This window comes from Triturus cristatus, chromosome 7 (assembly GCF_964204655.1).
Source record: "Triturus cristatus chromosome 7, aTriCri1.1, whole genome shotgun sequence".
Lineage (NCBI taxonomy): Eukaryota > Metazoa > Chordata > Amphibia > Caudata > Salamandridae > Triturus > Triturus cristatus.
In genome coordinates, this window is record NC_140590.1 from 1244493361 (window position 1) to 1244517134 (window position 23774).

At 51.7% G+C, this 23774-nt stretch overlaps 1 protein-coding gene across 1 annotated transcript in view; it reads left to right on the plus strand.

Annotated features, from left to right (window-relative positions):
* The window catches only part of LOC146811709 (putative DBH-like monooxygenase protein 2), a 439263-nt gene that overhangs the window by 230105 nt on the left and 185384 nt on the right, over positions 1-23774 (plus strand). The window contains exon 6 of the mRNA XM_085618698.1: positions 23612-23714. Coding sequence (XP_085474824.1) covers positions 23612-23714 — 103 coding nt within the window. The remainder of the gene's footprint in view (positions 1-23611; positions 23715-23774) is intronic.

Here is a 23774-nt window from a genome sequence, read left to right on the forward strand (position 1 = left end):
ACGCCCCCGAACCCCCCCCCAGCCGTGTATGTACGCACCAAACCCCCACCCCAGCCGTGTATGTACGCACCGAACCACCACCCGTGTATGTACGCCCCCTAACCCCCCCCAGCCGTGTATGTACGCACCGAACCACCAGCCGTGTATGTACGCCCCCGAACCCCCCCCCAGCCGTGTATGTACGCACCAAACCCCCACCCGTGTATGTACGCACCTAACACCCACCCCAGCCGTGTATGTACGCACCGAACCACCACCCGTGTATGTACGCACCAAACGCCCACCCGTGTATGTACGCCCCCGAACCCCCCCCCAGCCGTGTATGTACGCACCGAACCACCAGCCGTGTATGTACGCACCAAACCCCCACCCCAGCCGTGTATGTACGCACCGAACCACCACCCGTGTATGTACGCACCGAACCACCACCCGTGTATGTACGCCCCCGAACCCCCCCCAGCCGTGTATGTACGCACCAAACCCCCACCCGTGTATGTACGCACCTAACACCCACCCCAGCCGTGTATGTACGCACCAAACCACCACCCGTGTATGTACGCACCAAACGCCCACCCGTGTATGTACGCACCAAACCCCCACCCCAGCCGTGTATGTACGCACCGAACCACCACCCGTGTATGTACGCACCGAACCACCACCCGTGTATGTACGCCCCCGAACCCCCCCCAGCCGTGTATGTACGCACCAAACCCCCACCCGTGTATGTACGCACCTAACACCCACCCCAGCCGTGTATGTACGCACCGAACCACCACCCGTGTATGTACGCCCCCGAACCCCCCCCAGCCGTGTATGTACGCCCCGAACCCCCACCCGTGTATGTACGCACCTAACACCCACCCCAGCCGTGTATGTACGCACCGAACCACCACCCGTGTATGTACGCACCAAACGCCCACCCGTGTATGTACGCACCAAACCACCACACCAGCAGAGTATGTACGCCCCGAACCCCCACCCGTGTATGTACGGACCGAACCCCCACCCCAGCCGTGTATGTACGCACCAAACCACCACCCGTGTATGTACGCACCAAACCACCACCCCAGCCGTGTATGTACGCACCAAACCACCACCCGTGTATGTACGCACCAAACGCCCACCCGTGTATGTACGCACCAAACCCCCACCCCAGCCGTGTATGTACGCACCGAACCACCACCCGTGTATGTACGCACCGAACCACCACCCGTGTATGTACGCCCCCGAACCCCCCCCAGCCGTGTATGTACGCACCAAACCCCCACCCGTGTATGTACGCACCTAACACCCACCCCAGCCGTGTATGTACGCACCGAACCACCACCCGTGTATGTACGCCCCCGAACCCCCCCCAGCCGTGTATGTACGCCCCGAACCCCCACCCGTGTATGTACGCACCTAACACCCACCCCAGCCGTGTATGTACGCACCGAACCACCACCCGTGTATGTACGCACCAAACGCCCACCCGTGTATGTACGCACCAAACCACCACACCAGCAGAGTATGTACGCCCCGAACCCCCACCCGTGTATGTACGGACCGAACCCCCACCCCAGCCGTGTATGTACGCACCAAACCACCACCCGTGTATGTACGCACCAAACCACCACCCCAGCCGTGTATGTACGCACCAAACCACCACCCGTGTATGTACGCACCTAACACCCACCCCAGCCGTGTATGTACGCACCAAACCACCACCCGTGTATGTACGCACCAAACGCCCACCCGTGTATGTACGCACCAAACCCCCACCCCAGCCGTGTATGTACGCACCGAACCACCACCCGTGTATGTACGCACCGAACCACCACCCGTGTATGTACGCCCCCGAACCCCCCCCAGCCGTGTATGTACGCACCAAACCCCCACCCGTGTATGTACGCACCTAACACCCACCCCAGCCGTGTATGTACGCACCGAACCACCACCCGTGTATGTACGCCCCCGAACCCCCCCCAGCCGTGTATGTACGCCCCGAACCCCCACCCGTGTATGTACGCACCTAACACCCACCCCAGCCGTGTATGTACGCACCGAACCACCACCCGTGTATGTACGCACCAAACGCCCACCCGTGTATGTACGCACCAAACCACCACACCAGCAGAGTATGTACGCCCCGAACCCCCACCCGTGTATGTACGGACCGAACCCCCACCCCAGCCGTGTATGTACGCACCAAACCACCACCCGTGTATGTACGCACCAAACCACCACCCCAGCCGTGTATGTACGCACCAAACCACCACCCGTGTATGTACGCACCAAACGCCCACCCGTGTATGTACGCACCAAACCCCCACCCCAGCCGTGTATGTACGCACCGAACCACCACCCGTGTATGTACGCACCGAACCACCACCCGTGTATGTACGCCCCCGAACCCCCCCCAGCCGTGTATGTACGCACCAAACCCCCACCCGTGTATGTACGCACCTAACACCCACCCCAGCCGTGTATGTACGCACCGAACCACCACCCGTGTATGTACGCCCCCGAACCCCCCCCAGCCGTGTATGTACGCCCCGAACCCCCACCCGTGTATGTACGCACCTAACACCCACCCCAGCCGTGTATGTACGCACCGAACCACCACCCGTGTATGTACGCACCAAACGCCCACCCGTGTATGTACGCACCAAACCACCACACCAGCAGAGTATGTACGCCCCGAACCCCCACCCGTGTATGTACGGACCGAACCCCCACCCCAGCCGTGTATGTACGCACCAAACCACCACCCGTGTATGTACGCACCAAACCACCACCCCAGCCGTGTATGTACGCACCAAACCACCACCCGTGTATGTACGCACCAAACGCCCACCCGTGTATGTACGCACCAAACCCCCACCCCAGCCGTGTATGTACGCACCGAACCACCACCCGTGTATGTACGCACCGAACCACCACCCGTGTATGTACGCCCCCGAACCCCCCCCAGCCGTGTATGTACGCACCAAACCCCCACCCGTGTATGTACGCACCTAACACCCACCCCAGCCGTGTATGTACGCACCGAACCACCACCCGTGTATGTACGCCCCCGAACCCCCCCCAGCCGTGTATGTACGCCCCGAACCCCCACCCGTGTATGTACGCACCTAACACCCACCCCAGCCGTGTATGTACGCACCGAACCACCACCCGTGTATGTACGCACCAAACGCCCACCCGTGTATGTACGCACCAAACCACCACACCAGCAGAGTATGTACGCCCCGAACCCCCACCCGTGTATGTACGGACCGAACCCCCACCCCAGCCGTGTATGTACGCACCAAACCACCACCCGTGTATGTACGCACCAAACCACCACACCAGCCGTGTATGTACGCACCAAACCCCCACCCCAGCCGTGTATGTACGCACCGAACCACCACCCGTGTATGTACGCACCGAACCCCCCCCCAGCCGTGTATGTACGCACCGAACCACCACCCGTGTATGTACGCACCAAACCACCACCCCAGCCGTGTATGTACGCACCAAACCACCACCCGTGTATGTACGCACCAAACCCCCCCCCAGCCGTGTATGTACGCACCGAACCACCACCCGTGTATGTACGCACCAAACCACCACCCCAGCCGTGTATGTACGCACCAAACCACCACCCGTGTATGTACGCACCAAACGCCCACCCGTGTATGTACGCACCAAACCCCCACCCCAGCCGTGTATGTACGCACCGAACCACCACCCGTGTATGTACGCACCGAACCACCACCCGTGTATGTACGCCCCCGAACCCCCCCCAGCCGTGTATGTACGCACCAAACCCCCACCCGTGTATGTACGCACCTAACACCCACCCCAGCCGTGTATGTACGCACCGAACCACCACCCGTGTATGTACGCCCCCGAACCCCCCCCAGCCGTGTATGTACGCCCCGAACCCCCACCCGTGTATGTACGCACCTAACACCCACCCCAGCCGTGTATGTACGCACCGAACCACCAGCCGTGTATGTACGCCCCCGAACCCCCCCCCAGCCGTGTATGTACGCACCGAACCACCAGCCGTGTATGTACGCACCAAACACCCACCCGTGTATGTACGCCCCCGAACCCCCCCCCAGCCGTGTATGTACGCACCGAACCACCACCCGTGTATGTACGCACCAAACCACCACCCCAGCCGTGTATGTACGCACCAAACCACCACCCGTGTATGTACGCACCAAACGCCCACCCGTGTATGTACGCACCAAACCACCACACCAGCCGTGTATGTACGCACCAAACCCCCACCCCACCCGTGCATGTACGCACCGAACCTGCTATAAGAATGGGGTGTGCAAAACACCCCCAGCAGTGCCCAGACACAGGAGGGGTGGGTGCAGGGTCCTCCCAGCAGTGCCCAGACACAGGAGGGGTGTGTGCCTATCACTCCCAGCAGTGCCCAGACACAGGAGGGGTGTGTACCTATCACTCCCAGCAGTGCCCAGACATCGGACAATATACCCCATCAACAAGTTCAGTGACCTACAAGGGTGATACCCCAGATGCAGGCGGAGACATCGCTGAGCCAGCATGGCTATATTGAAAGGCAACCCTCACACATCCAGGAAATGTAGACACAGCACAGCACAGCATTTGGGAGACACCCTGCAGGAAAAATGGGCTGGGCCACAGAGGACGGAACACACCTTGGGACAATGTCACCATACAGTGAGAGCAAACATGACCAAATACCATTTGCAGAGACCTTTGTGATGGCACGCAGATGGCAGGGTACACCCCATGAGCAGCACACTCCAACATTTCACAGACCCCTAACACATTATCACCACCCCAACGCAGGGAGCACCAGCACCAACAGCAAGTCCAGGAAAGCATCAGTGTGCAAAACAAAAAGAAAAGGCTTTATTCAGCAGGAAAATATATCAGAGAAAATGTCCACTATGTACAAGGGCCATGGGCCAGCCCAGCAGCAATGTCCGGGGGGGGGGTACACATCGGGACGTGTGTCCCCTAGCTTGGCTGCACAGTTCACAAGTCCATTTCATCCACAGAAGAGGGGGCATCAGGGGGGAGGGTGGAAACAGGCACCGCAGGGACAGGAGGGGAAAGGGTAGGTGTTGTGGGTGCAGGGAGGGATGAATCTGCCACAGGGGGGGTGCCAGCGCCAAAGGTGGAGGACAGAATGGCGCTGCACACGTCGGCAAGTTCCCCCAGCGACTCCCCCGTACCCAATCCAACCACAGGCCCCAAGGAGGGGGGGGGGGCAAAGGGATGGGTCGCAGCGCCACTGGGGGAGGGTGTGGACAGGGTGGGGGACTCAACTCCCCTGGCCGGGTCCCGCCTCCACCGCTTGCGGGGTGGTGTCATCCTGGGGCTGGGGGGCACACTCGCAGTGGATGATGCTGTCACTGACTGTTGGCCAGGAGAGCTAAGGGGAGTGGATTTGGAGGGAGTGGGTTGTGTGGAATGCGGACTCCCACTGTGGCTGCGTGTTCTACGTTTCCCCCCCGACCCAGTGGGTGTGCCTTCCTCACCCTGTGTGTGCGTGACAGGAGGTGTGCGCTTCGACTTCCCTGGTGGTGTGGTGCCTGTGTCTGTTGGGGTGCGTGCACGCTGACGTCTGGATGTGCGTGGGACAGGCACGGGAGTGGGAATTGGGGATGGGGCAGGGGTAGGGGGTGTTACGCAGCGCTGCAGGAGATCCAGTGCTGCAGTCAGTGTGGAGTCTATGGACCTCAGCAACTGCCGTTGGTCAGACTGCGCAGCCGACATGCCCTCCATGTATGCCTCCATCTGGGTCAGCACCTGGGTGTGGGCATGGAGGACATTTAGCATCGCAGTCTGACCAACCTGCAACTGCCTCAGGATGTCCACAGACTCCGCACTCACCGCAGCAGTGGTGACAGGGGCAGGGGGTGCGGTGCCTGGCAGGAAGGAGACATGTGGGGACCGAGCACGGAGGGAAGGGCCACGAGCATGTGGGAGGCCGGTGATGGAACCTGAGGTGGCGGGGGGATGTGGAGGGCTGCCATCAGCTGGGGGGGCAGACTCCGCCACCTCTGGGAGCTCAGCCTCGGACCCGTCTGCGTCATAGTCTGTGTTGGCAGTCAACAGGTCCTCCGCCTCACTCCCTTCGGCCTCCGTGCCACTCCATGTGCCAGACAGGACAGCACTGCTGGTACTGGTGCTCAATCTCTCCTCCCGGTCCGTGCTAGTGTCTCCTTCCGTGTCCCCCGGCGATGCTGTGGGCAAGGTGAAGAGACAGGAGAAAATCAGACACCTGTACACATATGTCACATGAGTCAAATATACATAGGTCACATTGCATAGCCTGAAAAGCAACAGGAGTAACACCTACAAAACAATGTACACATGTAGGCCATGGAACACACAGTTTTTCTACCCACCATGCCACTGAGACACAATGGAGATCATGACACAACAGCAAATCACTGCACCTGAAATTTTAGAGAGGAGTCAGCCTCTGGGGACAAATGTGCACAGCACCTGCACCACACTGCGTCGTCAAAAAGGGATGAGCATGAATCATATCCATTTACTCTTGCCGCATGCTGCAAAGGCAATACATGAAACCAGGCCACACATGACAGGGTCACTGCACCTTGAGCGTATGTCCAGTCAAACATCACACACAGGCTAAACCCAGCAAGGAGGATGAAGCTTCTGACATGTAGGCCTTGTACGCACAAACCACCCACACCTGAGACAATCTCATTGAGACGGAGAAAGTATGTACACCTCTTACTCTGGGATGGAAACACATGGCCTCCACTAATTCATGACTGTAAACACACAGCCCCTGGTGGCCATGTCCACACATCATTGACAGGCAAACATCATCAGATTGTCTCAACAACACACACAGGTAATGCCCACTGTGAGTATGCACAAGCAAAATGGGTCCCCCTGTACAGTGGACACATGTAGCAACCTGTAGGTCCTAACAGTTGAGCCCAGGGTACAATGCCACCCTACGCAACCCATGGCAAAGACACAGTGAATGGCCATATTGTTGGATGACGCACATGATACCTAGGAAGAGGTGCCCCAGGGCACAGTAGTGCCCACACTCCTCCATGGTCCAGGATGGACATGACTGCAAATTAAGCAACCGTCCCTGCACTTAGCAGGCCTCCCACTCAGGCACATCATGTCAGAGGGCACACAATTGGACATGCATGCTGGAAGGCTGTACATTTTGGAGACACACCCCTATGTCGTGATTCACAATCAGTGCCAAGTGACATGGACACCACAATGACTGAAATTGGCCATGGCACACGCAAGGTCCCCATACCTGTGGCACATCACCCCCACACATGATGCTGATAGCATAGGGCACCTGCATGAACTGCCTGCATAAATAACCTTGTGCAAGAGTGGCGACAGACCAGGGAACACATTGCAAGGAGGGGAAGGGAGGGAGTGAGAACAGCACTGTGCTACTTTGTGGAGAAGTTGACGCACTGCACAATCAAACCCTGGCAGTGTATCCATGCAACTGCACACTTACATTGGCTGGGGACACACAACTGACACACATGTACCTACCCCCTTCCTGCTGCTGCCTCTCCTGTAGGCGCCTGTCCATATCGGGGAAGACCACCGCCAGCACACGCTTCTGGATGTGGGTCAGACGACGGCGGCCACGGTTCTTACGGCTCTCAGGTGAGTCCCCCAGCAGGAGCCGTGCAATCCTCCTCGTCCAGCACCGGATGTCCTGCCAGCGTTTCCTCACCTGAGACAGGCTCCGCCTCCGACCCTCTGTACCCCTCACGGCACTGACGGCTTCCCTCCAGATCTCCCCCTTGGCAATGGCGCCTACCTGTGAGGATGCAAAAGAGAGAATACATTAATCCACATGAGCAAAGACACAGAGACACACATATAGAACAATCCTCATTATGAACAGGCCATGGTATGCATGCAACTAATTGCACCTTTGTCATAGGGACATTATCCACTGTGGAAGGCCAAATGCACTACGTGCCAGTGGAAGCACACGGGTGGCATGAGGGGTACCACACACTCACTGACCAGGGATCACACTGTGCCTCACAGGCTACACCAGGATTATGTACAGCACCTCACAGCAGTCACCTGCCCCAGCACACTGATGCTACCTCAGCAGAGTACACAGACACACACAGGTACAGGACAATCACATGGCATTGCCAACTGCGGGTACACACCTCACTCTGCCCATGTGCCAGTAGACGGGGGTGTCACAGGTGTGGGGCTGGCTCAGCACGGCATGCACACAGCACTGCTCCCTGCTCACATCCGATGGCCAGGCCATATCCATCCCTCATGCTGCTTGTGTGCAACACTCCCCATATGCACTCACCCACATGACAGGGGACTAACACACACACCAATGTGCAGGGGACGAACACGGCCTTTGGACACTCACAGCACAGGTACACTGAACAAACACACATCCATGGGTACTGACACCTGTCACACTGGGGGGAACACAGGATCACATCAGGACTGTGGAAACAACATCCCCAGGAGGAGTATGCAGGCAGAATGTGGCATGCACCTTGCATTCATTGTCACAGTAGGCACTATGCAAGTGAGGAGTGCACACAGGAAACACAGCATGCTCTGCATGGGTGACATGAGGCCTTCCACACCCTGGGACCCACTCCAAACAACAGTGCATGTCTGTCACACATGGACACAATGCCAGAAGTCACTGTCACACAAAAGGGGCACAGTCTAAGCTAGTGGAGTCTGCACTCACCTGAACCCCTGGTCGACCATACAGGCTCTGGAACTGTGGGAGGATCACATCTATCAGGGCAAGGTTCTCCTCCTGGGTGAATGGCTGTGACCTCTCCACAGTCCTGGACATGGTGCCAGAGGAATCACTATCAGCAGCAGTGGTAATGGATGAATGGATGTGCAGGCAAGTGCTCTCTCATGGGACCTGGCTGCCTTATATATGCCTGGCTGGCCTGTTCATGTATAGGAGTACAGATTGATTGGTCAGTCACATTAGCATCCTACGTTTCATCCAATCCCTTCAAACCTACCCCAGTGTGTGGCTTTGCATGGTTTCAGTTTTGATAATGATGTCAAGTCAACATCCACATTGCAACAATGTAGATTCTTTCAAACTGACTTCTGCTGTGCACCTGGTGCTCAAAATCAAAAATTTAACTCAGTCTCCATGGCAACCATCAGGCATTTAGGCCCTTATACTTGTCCCTCATGTGTCCCCTATGTGTTTTCATACATTTACACACAGGTACGGTGCGTTCCACGCCCTAGGGCACCCCACAAGCAGTGATACCGACCGTACATGCGCTTGTACGGTCCGGATCACAATATGGGCGCTGGCGTATGCGTACGCCACAGTAGTACGGACTGTACACGCGCTTGTACGGTCCGGATCACAATATGGGCGCTGGCGTATGCGTACGCCACAGTAGTACGGACTGTACACGCGCTTGTACGGTCCGGATCACAATATGGGCGCTGGCGTATGCGTACGCCACAGTAGTACGGACTGTACACGCGCTTGTACGGTCCGGATCACAATAAGGGCGCTGGCGTATGCGTACGCCACAGTAGTACGGACCGTACAAGCGCGTGTACAGTCCGTACTACTGTGGCGTACGCATACGCCAGCGCCCATATTGTGATCCGGACCGTACAAGCGCGTGTACAGTCCGTACTACTGTGGCGTACGCATACGCCAGCGGCAATATTGGCCCAGGGACCCTATACACGCGCTCCGAGCGTATGTACGGTGCGTATTACAACTGTCAGTGGTGACAGGCGGCACACAGACAGGAATGGAGCGGACAGGTATTGCCAAGGGTGGACACCAATGCATTGTCTGTGCAATACCACCTGTGTGTGACACAGGTGTGTCAGGATGTGATGTGGCACTTTACCCCTGAGGTGTGGGCAAAGCACATGTACGATGAGCTGTGTACACATGTCGTGTGTGATGGTGCGCATTGTACCACACATCCCCTGCACTCCTTTGACATGTGTGCATGTCGTACACACTAGTGGAGCCATGAGTCACTTGCATGTCCCAGTCACGGACACCCGCACCTGTCCCCTGATGCCAGGTACACGGAATATTACATATGACACGTGTATGGCTGCGTTGCATGCTGCAACCATGTCATGTGTGTGGCATGTCTTTCCATGATTTTGCTGTAGGTGTGTGATTCAATGTGTCAGCAGTTGCTGCTGCCAACATGTGTCTGTGTGTCGATGGGCATGGCACACTGTTCCGCACACCAGCCCACATATGTGATTTGCCATGAGGTGTGTATGTATCCAACTACACGGAGTATCAACACAAGTACATATCCACATGCTCCCTATGTATGTTCTGTCTCGACATGTACTCCTCAAAGGCAATGTGTGTGGCCTGTCCTATTCCTATGACATGTGACCAGTGCATATCGCATCCAACTACCTGTCTGTACCATACGCATACTACTTCTGCACATGTGTGGATGTCTGTGAATCCTGTGATGCGTGTGCATGTTCACTTACACTGGCCCACAGCTAGTCTCATGCCATGTCATCGTGATCTTGCCCCCCTCCGTTAGTGGCTGTCCCTTGGTAGGAGTGTAACCTGACTGGCGTTCGTGTCCAGGAACTGTGGCACAGACCTGACTCACAACGTGGCATATGTGTATTGGCTGTGTAACATGTGCTCAGTGCATTGACGATGTTGTTGTACAGTGCTCACTCTTAGGTGTTCCTTCCATTTCACTGCAGGGCTCCGCCTCTCCCTCGACGTATGCCAGACATTGCTGCCCTGCATGAACGGGACTGTATACGCCGCTACAGATTCAGCCAACGGTTGATTGATGAGTTGACTGGCCGGCTGGAAGCACAACTCCTCCCGCGCCACAGGTATCCAAGTGCACTGACACCCAAGTTGAAGGTGATGGCAGCCCTACATTTCCTTGCCACGGGTACGTTCCAACATACCATTGCTGATGTCGGGGGCATGTCCCAGACGATGTTCAGCCGTGTTCTGCATGATTTCTTAGAGGCCATGTTGTTTCACCTGGATGAGTACATTAAATTCCCAAATCGTGAGCAGTTGACAGATGTCAAGCGTGAGTTCTATGCCCTGGGAGGGATGCCCCATGTCATTGGGTCCATAGATGGGACACATGTTGCGTTGGTACCACCACAGGCACAGGAGGTGGTGTATAGGAATCGCAAACATTATCACTCCATTAATGCCCTTGTGGTGTGTCTGTCCAACATGGTGATTTCACATGTCTGTGTTCGCTTTCCAGGATCAGCACACGATGCCTTCATCATGAGGCGTAGCAGGGTGCCAGAAATGATGCTGCAGCTGCGGAACGAGCGAGCATGTATTGTTGGTGGGTAGACTCTGGCAGTTCAGTGTTTGGCGTCATCTTCCAATCTCACTGCCTGTGCTGACACACTTCTGTCCATGATGTTTCCTTGTAGGGGACGCTGGCTATCCCAACATGCCATGGCTGATGACGCCTGTCCGCAACCCCAGCACGGCTGCCGAGCACCTCTACAACAACGCACATGGGCGGACCAGGAGAGTCATTGAGAGGACGTTTGGACTTCTGAAGAGCCGATTCCGGTGCCTCCACAAGACCGGCGGAGCACTCCCATATGCCCCGGTGAAGGTGTGCAAGATCATCATCGTCTGCTGCATGCTGCACAACATGGCAGTGGAGGAAGCTGTTCCACTCATACTGGATCAAGATGACCAGGACCATCCACCCGTGGAGGATGAAGGGCTTGGTGACGGGGCAAGTGATGTGGAGGAGGAGGAGGCTGTGGAGGACATGCGGAGTCGGCTCATACGCAACTTCTTTGCTTAGTGGTGAGTTCCAGTGTCTGAGTGTGCACGCATTGGGCCGTGTGTGGCATGTGTTGCAATGTGTGTGTCCATCTGCATGTCTGCCAAGTGAGTCAGTGGTGTGTATTGAAGTGTCACTCAAGTGATGGCGCAATGGAAGGATGTTGTCTGAGGGTCATCATTGTCACCTGTCATGTTAACAACATGATACGTGTTAAGTACATGCTTGCGGATGTGCTCCTTTGTGCTGAATCCTTGTGTGTCTCTCTTCCACAGGTCCATGTGCATGCTGTCTGCTGGTGGCATTGTTGTGCTCCTGCTACTCCTCATGAACACAGCGACATGTGCTGATTCAGCGTCACATGCACGGGCAAGTGTTGAAATCTCCTCAGGGTAAGGGATGCCTCACGTCGTTTTGGGTGTGTGAATTGTTTGTAGTCTGTGTGCACTTCTCCGGTTCATGTGTGTTCCATTTGCATACATGGTGATCCTACATGGGGAACATGACATGGGGCAGGCTTCACCTGGAGCCATGCTCAGACTTGGTGACTGTCATGTGGCAGGGGATTGGGGATTGTGATGAGGCCATCATTGTGTGTAACACTGGCCTCGGAAACATACAGGTTGCACCGGGTTGACATGGTGTGTGATTGCCCCATCAGGGCCTCAATGGTGTATAGCGGCCTCTCCGTGGCAGCAGGGGGTGTTTAGCTGTTATCCGTCACTTGTGTGCCAGGTCAATGGGATGCCAGCATCTGTGTTGCAATGGGGGGTGCCAGTGTTGCTCCCACATGTACATCCACATGACCTGTGTATGTGTTGACAGAGTATCATTGTCATTCCAACACACATGACTAATAAATTTGTCCCTCTGTCTCCAAGGTGCCTCTTCCCTGTCAATGGTGCCCTGTTGCCACTGTGCGTGCCGCAGGTCTGGCATAGTTTTCATAGGTGGTGCATATGTGTCTATGTGTAGAGTGACAAGATGCTAGGGGTTTGTCAGGGAGTGGGAACTGTATTATGCACAAGATGCACAGTTCCATCCACCTCAAGGCAAGAGAGACCATCCCCCAGGGAAACTACAACATCTGTGTAGAATCCTACCCTGCAGTCTACGGACATGTGCCTCACGACTCCCATGGTACTTGTCCATATCCGGAGTGCATCTGCACAGCTCTGCTACTGCGTCGGGCAACCAGGCCACATCAACGTCCTAACGGGATGGGGGGAATGTTTCACAGCCAGCTGCAGGATGACCTTCTAGATCCACGCCCACACTCATGATGCAGCCCACAACCCCAACACAACCATGTGGCACAGTGATCCTAAACTGCATTCTGGCATCTCCATGCATCCAACCTTGGCCTAGCCACCATTCTCAACATCCGCCTGACGCAAGCATGCTGCACATTGTAGGGACACATGTCTAGACATACCTGGGAGCGGCAAGCCAGGTCACTCCACATGATCCCTGACCTCTGCGCATGACTGTTGCTCCCCTGAATGTGTCTGTTGCCACAGTTGTGCGGGAACCACTCAGCTGGTTGGGCCCAGCACAGGTGAGTTTGGTACTCCATGTCTGTATCAGATGAGACATTGGGACCCATGTGTGTCCTGGGCAAGACTGCGACCCCACGGTTTGGATGGTTGGAGTTAATTCTGAGATCAGGCATGCTTTGACTGTACGACACACACATGTATTGTAATAATGTAGAATCACGGCATCATCTTGTAAGTGTGATTCATTTATTTGTGGTGGGGTACGGGTTTGTGGGGATGACAAGAGGTGCACAGCGGGAGTGTAGAATCCAGAGTTCACTGGGGGAGTTGGTATCCTTGTCGTAGCAAAATGTCAGAGTCCATGCCACAGTCTTCGTCAACATAGGTCAGACAGTGACCAGCAAGTCCATGTGGCAGAGAATGTCATGTGCTGCTATTGGGCCAGAGGGCCAGGTGCCAGGCCAGGTGACCTGGGAGATGGTGATGTTCTGCTGACTCTCACAGTCTTTTTCGTGGACGACCCACCTTCCTGCGGGGACCCTCGGAAGCAGTCCGTGACGATGTCTGTGACGCTCCGTCGGATGAATCCTCCTCCTCCTGATCCCTCCCTGTGTCTGGTAATGGCCTTCGCCTGGTGCCACAGGGAGGGTTGCCCATGTTGTCGGCAATCCGACGGAGTACACCGGTCATTTGGGTTTGCACCGCCACGAGCTCAGCCTGTCTATCCTCCATCCTTCCTTGGTGTTGCAGTTGACAGGCATGTTGCTGGGACTGCAGGGTCTTCATCTCCTGGAGGGTCCCCTTGATGTCATTGAGGGTGGACGCAATCTGGTCCATGCCCCTGGTGTCACGCCGGTATGTATCCAGGATGTTGCTGACCTGGGACACTACCGGGTCCTGAGCTGCCTGGTCAGGTTCGCGCCTCCGCCGTCCTCCACTCCCGCCACCCCTGCCCACGTGCACCTGGCCTGCCGTTGTGGGTGCATCGGGTCTCCGGGACCCCTGAGGGATGGCATCTGCGTTGCCGCCTGCCTCCTCCTGGGTGCCCGGAGGACCGTGTCCCTCCTGGGCAGACTGGCTGGGTGGTCGTGTGCGGGCAGGGCTCCTGGACGTCTCCTGGGATGTGGCAGGAATGGGGGTGGTGGTTGGCACAGTTGTACCTGACGCAGGTGCTGCAGGTGGTTGGACACCAGAGGGGCCAGGTTGGTCTGGGTCATCCACGGAGTGGTGAGAGTCATCGCTGGCGGTGGGGTCATCATCCCGCGGAGCCTGGTCCTGTGTGACTTCCCCCCCAGTGTTGGGGGGTGTTCGTCGACGTTGACCTGTGTGTGAGAGAGACAATGTTAACAGTGTCACATGTGGCATCCATGTTGCATGCATTTCTGATTTGGCACTCTTCCTCTGGGTAGTTGGATCTGTCCTGCATTCCTCTCACAGTGCACTTGTGCATGGCTATGTCCCTTGGCCACAGCTGTCAGGGCTTTACGCATGTGTGAGACACAATCTTAGTTGATGCATCTATTTGGGTACACAGTCAGCAGTGTGGTGTGCGGGCGTAGCGAGCCATGCAGAGGCGCCTTACGTGTTGCACTGTACGTGGCCAAATGGTGTTTTGGCAAGGCAATTTGATGTTGCAGGTAGGGGACTGAAGCATTTGTGACAGGGTTCTTACCGACACGGTGGGTGGGTATACTGGGTGTGTGGTTAGGTCTGTGCCTGCAGCACGGATGGACTCGTGCACAGATTGACACATGGACCGGTCTTCATCTACGGAAGGGGGGGTTGAGGCACTGCCAGACCTGGTCTGCATGCACACAGTCCACCGGCTGACGAGTGGACATGGCCACACCACCCAAGGGTGATTTAGTCTCCCTGTGTCTCCCTTCCTCCCTCCCTCTGTCACCCTCCTCCCTCCCTCTGTCGGTCTCCCTCTGTCACCCTACTCCCTCCCTCTGTCTGTCTCCCTGTGTCCCCCCTCTGTCTCCTTCCCTCTCATTCCCCCTCTCCCTCCCTCTCTTTGTCACTCTCTGTCACCTCAGGCCAGCTTCCTGGGCACACACAGTTAGCCGGTCTTTGAATGGCCATTGGCTTGTTCATGTGAGTTAGTCCCTGTTCTCCGGGCACCCATTGGGCAGTGTGTCTGAGTGTAGGCTGCTGCTGTGGCGGTGTGTGCTGAGACTCTATCAGAGCGATGCATCTTCATTGTCTGCTGTTATGTGCAAATTGTGCCTTCAGACCCATGGCATCCTGCATGGCAGCCATCATTTGCAGGCAAGACAGTACTGTGTGGGTACACACAGTTTGTATGGCTGTGCCCTGGGCCATATGGGCTGAGGGCATTGTTGTGTGCTTGTGAGTTGCTCAATGTTAGTTTTGCTGCCCCCACTCCCAGCATCGACCACATCCTGTGTTGTGTTGGTGTTTTGTGTGGCCTGTGACTTGGCATGGCCCTGATTGATGCATGGGGCATGGAGGTGCCAGTGGCATGTGTGTGTTTGTGGAGTGTTGTTGTGTCCGGTGGTGGCTTGGGGGGGGTGGCATGCATGATTGATTGTGTATGGCATCCCCCCCATGTGAGGTGAGTTGTTTGTGTACTCACCAGGGTCTGGGAGTCCTGGCAGTCCGTGTAGTCCCTCCACCGCCAGCGTGGACATCACCTTCTCCTCCCAGGGATGGTATAGTACCGGTCTGGGGGGCGGCCCTCCTCCAGTGATGTTCCCCTGGTTGTGATTGTCAGTCATCTTCCTCTTGACCGTCCTCCGCAGATCGTACCACCTGGATTGGCACTCGTGCCTGGTCCTTCTGGTTGTCCCAACAGCATTCACAGAATCGACGATCCTCTGCCACATGGCGGTTTTTTCGGATATGCTGGTCTGTCTGACCAATGTCCCAAAGAGCTGTGGCTCGACTCTGAGGATTTCGTCGACAAGGATCTCCAGCTCCTCCTTTGTGAACTTTGGATTCTTGGTGGTGGACATGGCGTGGGGTGTGGTTGTGGGGGTGTGGGTGTGGATGGCTGTGGGTGTGTGGGTGTGGTAGTGGAGGTGTGTGTGTGAATGTGATGAGGGGGTGTTTGTGTAGGTGGTTGTGTGAAGGTATGCAAGTGTGAGGTTCAAGTATGGTGGTGTGGGTCGTCTGTGGGCTCTGGCAGCAGTGGGTCTGTTGCAAAGGCTCATGGTTTGTGTGTGTGGTCCATTTTTATTGGTCCATTTGTGGGTGTGGCTGTGTTTGAAATTTGTGTGGGTGTGTTATGAGGAGTGATTGAGTTTTGGGCCTCTGTTTGGCAGTTTGGCAGTTGCAGGTGAGTGTATGTGATGTTTGTGGGGTTGTTGGGCCTGTTTGGTGGTGTGGGGAAACTCTACTTGACTCTCCTTGTGTAAATATGGTTTGTCCGGGTTCAGTACGTGTTTTTTTGGCGTCAGTACGGTCCGTACATGCACTGGTGGGGGTGCGGTCCGTACATTCCCTGGTGGGGTGGTGGTTAGGTGCGTAAATACACGGCTGGGGTGGGGGTTTGGTGCGTACATACACGGCTGGTGGTTCGGTGCGTACATACACGGCTGGGGTGGGGGTTTGGTGCGTACATACACGGCTGGTGGTTCGGTGCGTACATACACGGCTGGGGGGGGTTCGGGGGCGTACATACACGGGTGGGTGTTTGGTGCGTACATACACGGCTGGTGGTTCGGTGCGTACATACACGGCTGGGGTGGGGGTTTGGTGCGTACATACACGGCTGGTGGTTCGGTGCGTACATACACGGCTGGGGGGGGGTTCGGGGGCGTACATACACGGCTGGTGGTTCGGTGCGTACATACACGGCTGGGGGGGGGATTCGGGGGCGTACATACACGGCTGGTGTGGTGGTTTGGTGCGTACATACACGGCTGGTGGTTCGGTGCGTACATACACGGCTGGGGTGGGGGTTTGGTGCGTACATACACGGCTGGTGGTTCGGTGCGTACATACACGGCTGGGGGGGGGTTCGGGGGCGTACATACACGGCTGGTGGTTCGGTGCGTACATACACGGCTGGGGGGGGGATTCGGGGGCGTACATACACGGCTGGTGTGGTGGTTTGGTGCGTACATACACGGCTGGTGGTTCGGTGCGTACATACACGGCTGGGGTGGGGGTTTGGTGCGTACATACACGGCTGGTGGTTCGGCGCGTACATACACGGCTGGGGGGGGGTTCGGGGGCGTACATACACGGCTGGTGGTTCGGTGCGTACATACACGGCTGGGGTGGGGGTTTGGTGCGTACATACACGGCTGGTGGTTCGGTGCGTACATACACGGCTGGGGGGGGGTTCGGGGGCGTACATACACGGCTGGTGGTTCGGTGCGTACATACACGGCTGGGGGGGGGTTCGGGGGCGTACATACACGGGTGGGTGTTTGGTGCGTACATACACGGCTGGTGGTTCGGTGCGTACATACACGGCTGGGGGGGGTTCGGGGGCGTACATACACGGGTGGGTGTTTGGTGCGTACATACACGGCTGGTGGTTCGGTCCGTACATACACGGCTGGGGGGGGTTCGGGGGCGTACATACACGGCTGGTGGTTCGGTGCGTACATACACGGCTGGGGGGGGGTTCGGGGGCGTACATACACGGGTGGGTGTTTGGTGCGTACATACACGGCTGGTGGTTCGGTGCGTACATACACGGCTGGGGGGGGGTTCGGGGGCGTACATACACGGCTGGTGGTTCGGTGCGTACATACACGGCTGGGGGGGGTTCGGGGGCGTACATACACGGGTGGGTGTTTGGTGCGTACATACACGGCTGGTGGTTCGGTCCGTACATACACGGCTGGGGGGGGTTCGGGGGCGTACATACACGGCTGGTGGTTCGGTGCGTACATACACGGCTGGGGGGGGGTTCGGGGGCGTACATACACGGGTGGGTGTTTGGTGCGTACATACACGGCTGGTGGTTCGGTGCGTACATACACGGCTGGGGTGGGTGTTAGGTGCGTACATACACGGCTGGTGGTTCGGTGCGTACATACACGGCTGGGGGGGGTTCGGGGGCGTACATACACGGCTGGTGGTTCGGTGCGTACATACACGGCTGGGGGGGGTTCGGGGGCGTACATACACGGGTGGGTGTTTGGTGCGTACATACACGGGTGGGGGTTCGGGGCGTACATACGCGGGCGGGGGGTGGTGGGGTGTTCGGCGCGTATGCGGGCACATGTCTCCATGGTTGCTATGGGAGTTCGGTTCGGACGGTGTTTTTTGCGTACGGTTGTGAAATGGGGAGGACGGGAGGGATCGTACTTGCGCAGTCGGACTTTATTTTTCCGCACGGTGGGTTTCTCGCCCGGGGACGTGTCGGTGACTTTTCCCGACCCGAGGACGTGTGGGGAAATCTTCCCAATGCGATTCGTATGGACTTTTTTCCGTTCGAATCGTACTTGGCAGTTTGTACGCTACTTTGACGATTCGGACGGAAAAAAATCCGGATACGAGTCGGACGGGGAATTTTTTTACCGGATCGGAATTGGCACCCAAGTCTATATATTTGAAAGCCAATAACCCTGGTTCATCACTTCATCGTGTTTTTTCCTTCCCTAATGGAACCCGGTAGTGCTTGGGTGCTCAATCAACACAAAGCGACGCGTTTCGGTGGTATATTGTGAACCACCACCTTCTTCAGGCTTAATATACACAATTCAGTGTCTCCCAACACAATCTAAAACGACAGTGCACAAAAGAATTACATTTAGAATTTCATCCTTATCTATAACCATATAGTACAGCGCATATCATCTTTTATCATTTTACCAATGTTAAAACTAGAGCCATACAGAAAAATTCATTCTTAATTACACTGAACACATTTATATTACAATTTTGGTTCCAAGTATGGTGATTCACATGTCAGTTATGATTGTATGACATAATTTCGAAAGACAAAAATTCGACCTACAAAAATATCGCAACAAAAATATCGTGGTCAAGAATATCGACATCCTATCTACAACATGGTAAGTACAAAAATATCGATAATTTAATATCGATGTCAAAAATATCGTAATTCAAAAATATCGTTTTTTTTTTAGTTTAAAAATGTAAAATAAACCAAATAATACTTATAAATCAAAGAAACATAATTAAATATATTGTATAATATGTAAAATGTATAATAAATATATATAATTAAATGAAACTTTAATGAAACATATATATATAATATATAATATATACACTTACTTAATAATTACTTTTAATAATAATTTCTGTAACATATAAATTATTAAATATTTATTTAAATTACCAATACATCTATACACATAAAACAATAACATTAATAAATATTAAATAATTACATATAGCAAATAATAATCAATCATTTTACTTTGAATAATTTTTATTATTAATTATATATTACAATAGCTAAAATATTACAAAACATATTTAATATCAGACACAATAAAACTACTAGTCCAACTTCAACAAAAACAACAGTAAGGAAAATGTTGGATAGCGTAGGGGTAAAAATAACTATTCCAACTCCCGAGAGTGCAACAGTAGGGAAAACATTGGATAGCGTAGGGGTAAAAATTACTATTCCAACTCCAAAGAGTGCAACAGTAGGGAAAGCGTTGGATAGCGTAGGGGTAAAAATTACTATTCCAACTCCATAGAGTGCAATAGTAGAGAAAGTGTTGGATAGCGTAATGGTAAAAATTACTATTCCCACTCCAGAGAGTGCAATAGTAGGGAAAGTGTTGGATAGCGTAAGGGTAAAAATTACTATTCCCACTCCAGACAGAGCAACAGTAGGGAAAACGTTGGATAGCGTAGGGGTACAAATAACTATTCCAACTCCAAAGAGTGCAACAGTAGGGAAAACGTTGGATAGCGTAGGGGTAAAAATTACTATTCCAACTCCAGAGAGTGGAATAGTAGGGAAAGTGTTGGATAGCGTAAGGGTAAAATCTACTATTCCCACTCCAGAGAGTGCAATAGTAGGGAAAGTGTTGGATAGCGTAAGGGTAAAATTTACTATTCCCACTCCAGAGAGTGCAACAGTATAGAAAACGTTGGATAGCGTAGTGGTAAAAGTAACTATTCCAACTCCAAAGAGTGCAACAGTAGGGAAAACGTTGGATAGCGTAGGGGTAAAAATTACTATTCCAACTCCAGAGAGTGCAATAGTAGGGAAAGTGTTGGATAGCGTAAGGGTAAAATTTACTATTCCCACTCCAGAGAATGCAATAGTAGGGAAAGTGTTGGATAGCGTAAGGGTAAAAATTACTATTCCAACTCCAGAGAGTGCAATAGTAGGGAAAGTGTTGGATAGCGTAGGGGTAAAAATTACTATTCCAACTCCAGAGAGTGCAACAGTAGGGAAAGCGCTGGATAGCGTAGGGGTAAAAATTACTATTCCAACTCCAAAGAGTGCAACAGTAGGGAAAGCGCTGGATAGCGTAGGGGTAAAAATTACTATTCCAACTCCAGAGAGTGCAACAGTAGGGAAAGCGCTGGATAGCGTAGGGGTAAAAATTACTATTCCCACTCCAGATAGTAAAACAGTTGGGAAAGCACTAGATAGCATAGTGATTCTATGAACATTATAACCAATTCAATAATTTGTTATAAAAAAATTGCATGTTAACAATGTTTTAAAAAACATAATTATTATTAAATACCAATTATGTAAAATAAATATTTAAATAAATAAATTTAAATTACATCCCACACTATTCCCCCTTTAACACACAACACACTACACATACAAAATACACAATAGATTTAAATATCAATTTATCTCTTATTTACAATTAATAATACATTCTTTATAATTAATATAGTTATTAATTCACTAATTAATACATATTAACTACGAAATTACAAATATTCACCTATTAATTATTAATTAACAATACATTAATTAGCAATAACAACAAATAAAATACAATAATCAATTATTTATATTTACTATATTTAACTAACTAATAACAATTAATTAATAATAATTACAAATAAATAAAATATATCATTATTTATTTTATTTTAATTACATCCAACCCTATTCCCCTATAAACCCACAACCCACTACACATAAAAATTCACATAATTAATTTTAATTATCAATTAATCACTTAATAAAATTAAATCACCAATTAATTACTAATTAACAATTAATTAATTAACTATAACAATAAATAAATATTATTAATAAACTAATTATAATTTATATAATTAACCAAATAATAAATTATTTTTACAATTAATAATTAATTAAAAATTATTTAATCTATTAATCAAATTAATTACCAATTATTAATTGATTACCAATTAATTAATCATAAATACCAATTAAACAATACATATTAATTCATTAATTATAGTTACATTACTTCCCACCCTATTCCCCTATAAACCCACAACCCACTACACATAAAAATTCACATAATTAATTTAATTATCAATTAATCACTTAATAAACTTAAATCACCAATTAATTACTAATTAACAATTAATTAATTAACAATAACAATAAATAAATATTAATAATAAAGTAATTATAATGTATATAATTAACCAATTAATAAAATAATTTTACAATTAATAATTAATTAACAATTAATTAATCAATTAATTACCAATTATTAATTAATTACCAATTAATTAATCATAAATACCAATTAAACAATACATATTAATTCATTAATTATAATTAAATTACTTCCCACCCTATTCCCCTATAAACCCACAACCCGCTCTGATACTAAAACGCTAAATTAAATGTAAAATAATTATAAATCTCTAAACATTTATTTTTAAATGTATTAAAATACATTACAATAATCTTTAACATACAAATAAAATACATATTAAATGACATTACACTAAATAAATATCGATATTATTGACATCGAAATTTTTACTTCCGATATTACTTACATCGATATTAAGTACTTCGATATTATTAACTTCGATATTACTTACCTTGGGATCGATATTCTGTCCATCGATATTCTTGACTTCGATATTCTGTACCTACGATATTAAAAACACGATATTATTGTAGGTCGAAATTTAAAACTCGATATTTTGGCTAAACACCGTCAGTTATCCAACACACCAACTCATTCCGCATCCATAGTCTAACACACTCTTATATATAACTCGAGGATTTTACCCTCCCGATGGATAATACGTCAATATACAATGGGAGATCTGTCTCTTCCTCTGGTGTGGCTGCTTTTCTCTCCAAGCCACACAGTATATAGAAAATAGTTTTTCAAGGCCAGGAACGCGGCAGCAGGTGCTTTAAAAATGAGAATTTACTTAGAAAAATGACGCCCCCACCCCAAGTCAGCACTCGGTGCGGTGGCACCGATCGCACTGCCCTAGAGCCAGCCAATACATTCACTATTCAATAACAGCAGATTTTGTTAAGCTACACCAACATACAAGCAGAACATGTTAAGAGTACCTGAGGTACAGTATCTCTCTTGATAATCTGTCTGTCTCTCTCAGGGCCGGCTTTAGGGCGTTGGGACCTGTGCGGCCGCAGTGGGCGCTGACCTGAAGTGGGGGCACTGTGCCCCAAGGGCGTGCGCTGTGTTTAGCCACAACTTATGATTTAAAAGCACTTGCTGCAGAGTTCCTTGTGCGTCCAGCTTTCAGGCAGCAATAAAAATGTCAAGCTAACTGTTGTGATTAATGTTCCTGCTAAAGAGAGAGAAGAGAGTTTTGTGCAGTGGCAGTTTTGACTTGCCATAAAGTAGCACAGAGGGTTAAAATGTTGGCTGCAAAGAGCAGATCTGTATTTTATGTAGATAGCGGAGTGAATTAGTAAAGCTAGCCATTACCAGTGCTTTAAAATAAATTAAATGTATGTGAGAGAGGAGGTATGGAGAGATGAGGGAAAGGGGTGCCAAAAAAGATTGTTGCACCGCGCACCACCAGAAATAAAGCTGGTCCTGGTCTCTTTGTTTATCCATCCTCTTCATCTTCATACACCCCCATTCACTTTGTTTCCCATTTGAACCCTGTACATAGGGGCTTTTCCTCACTGTCTTACCTTTTCTTTCCATGGCTTTCCTCTGTGCCTGCCACATGTCTTTTTACCTTGCCTCTCCTTCAGTCACACAATATCGTTCACTCACTTCTCCATCAACACATCTTTCCCTTACCTATCTTCCGCCTTTATTGCCTCTCTCCCTCTACTCTGCTTCTCTTCTCTCACCAGTATTTCTACATATTTGCAATATTCCTTTTCACTCCTCATGATGTTTTTCTGTTGCACCCCAGGCGTTCCAATTTCCCAGTGATGTTGGAATCTCTGTGGGGACTCCTGATGATCCAACTCATGTGATGATGGAAATTCACTACAGCAACTTCAAGGCGACTGCAGGTACTGGGGTCAGTGACACATCTGTGGAGCAGCAGGGGGCTGTAGTTCCAGTACTGGCAG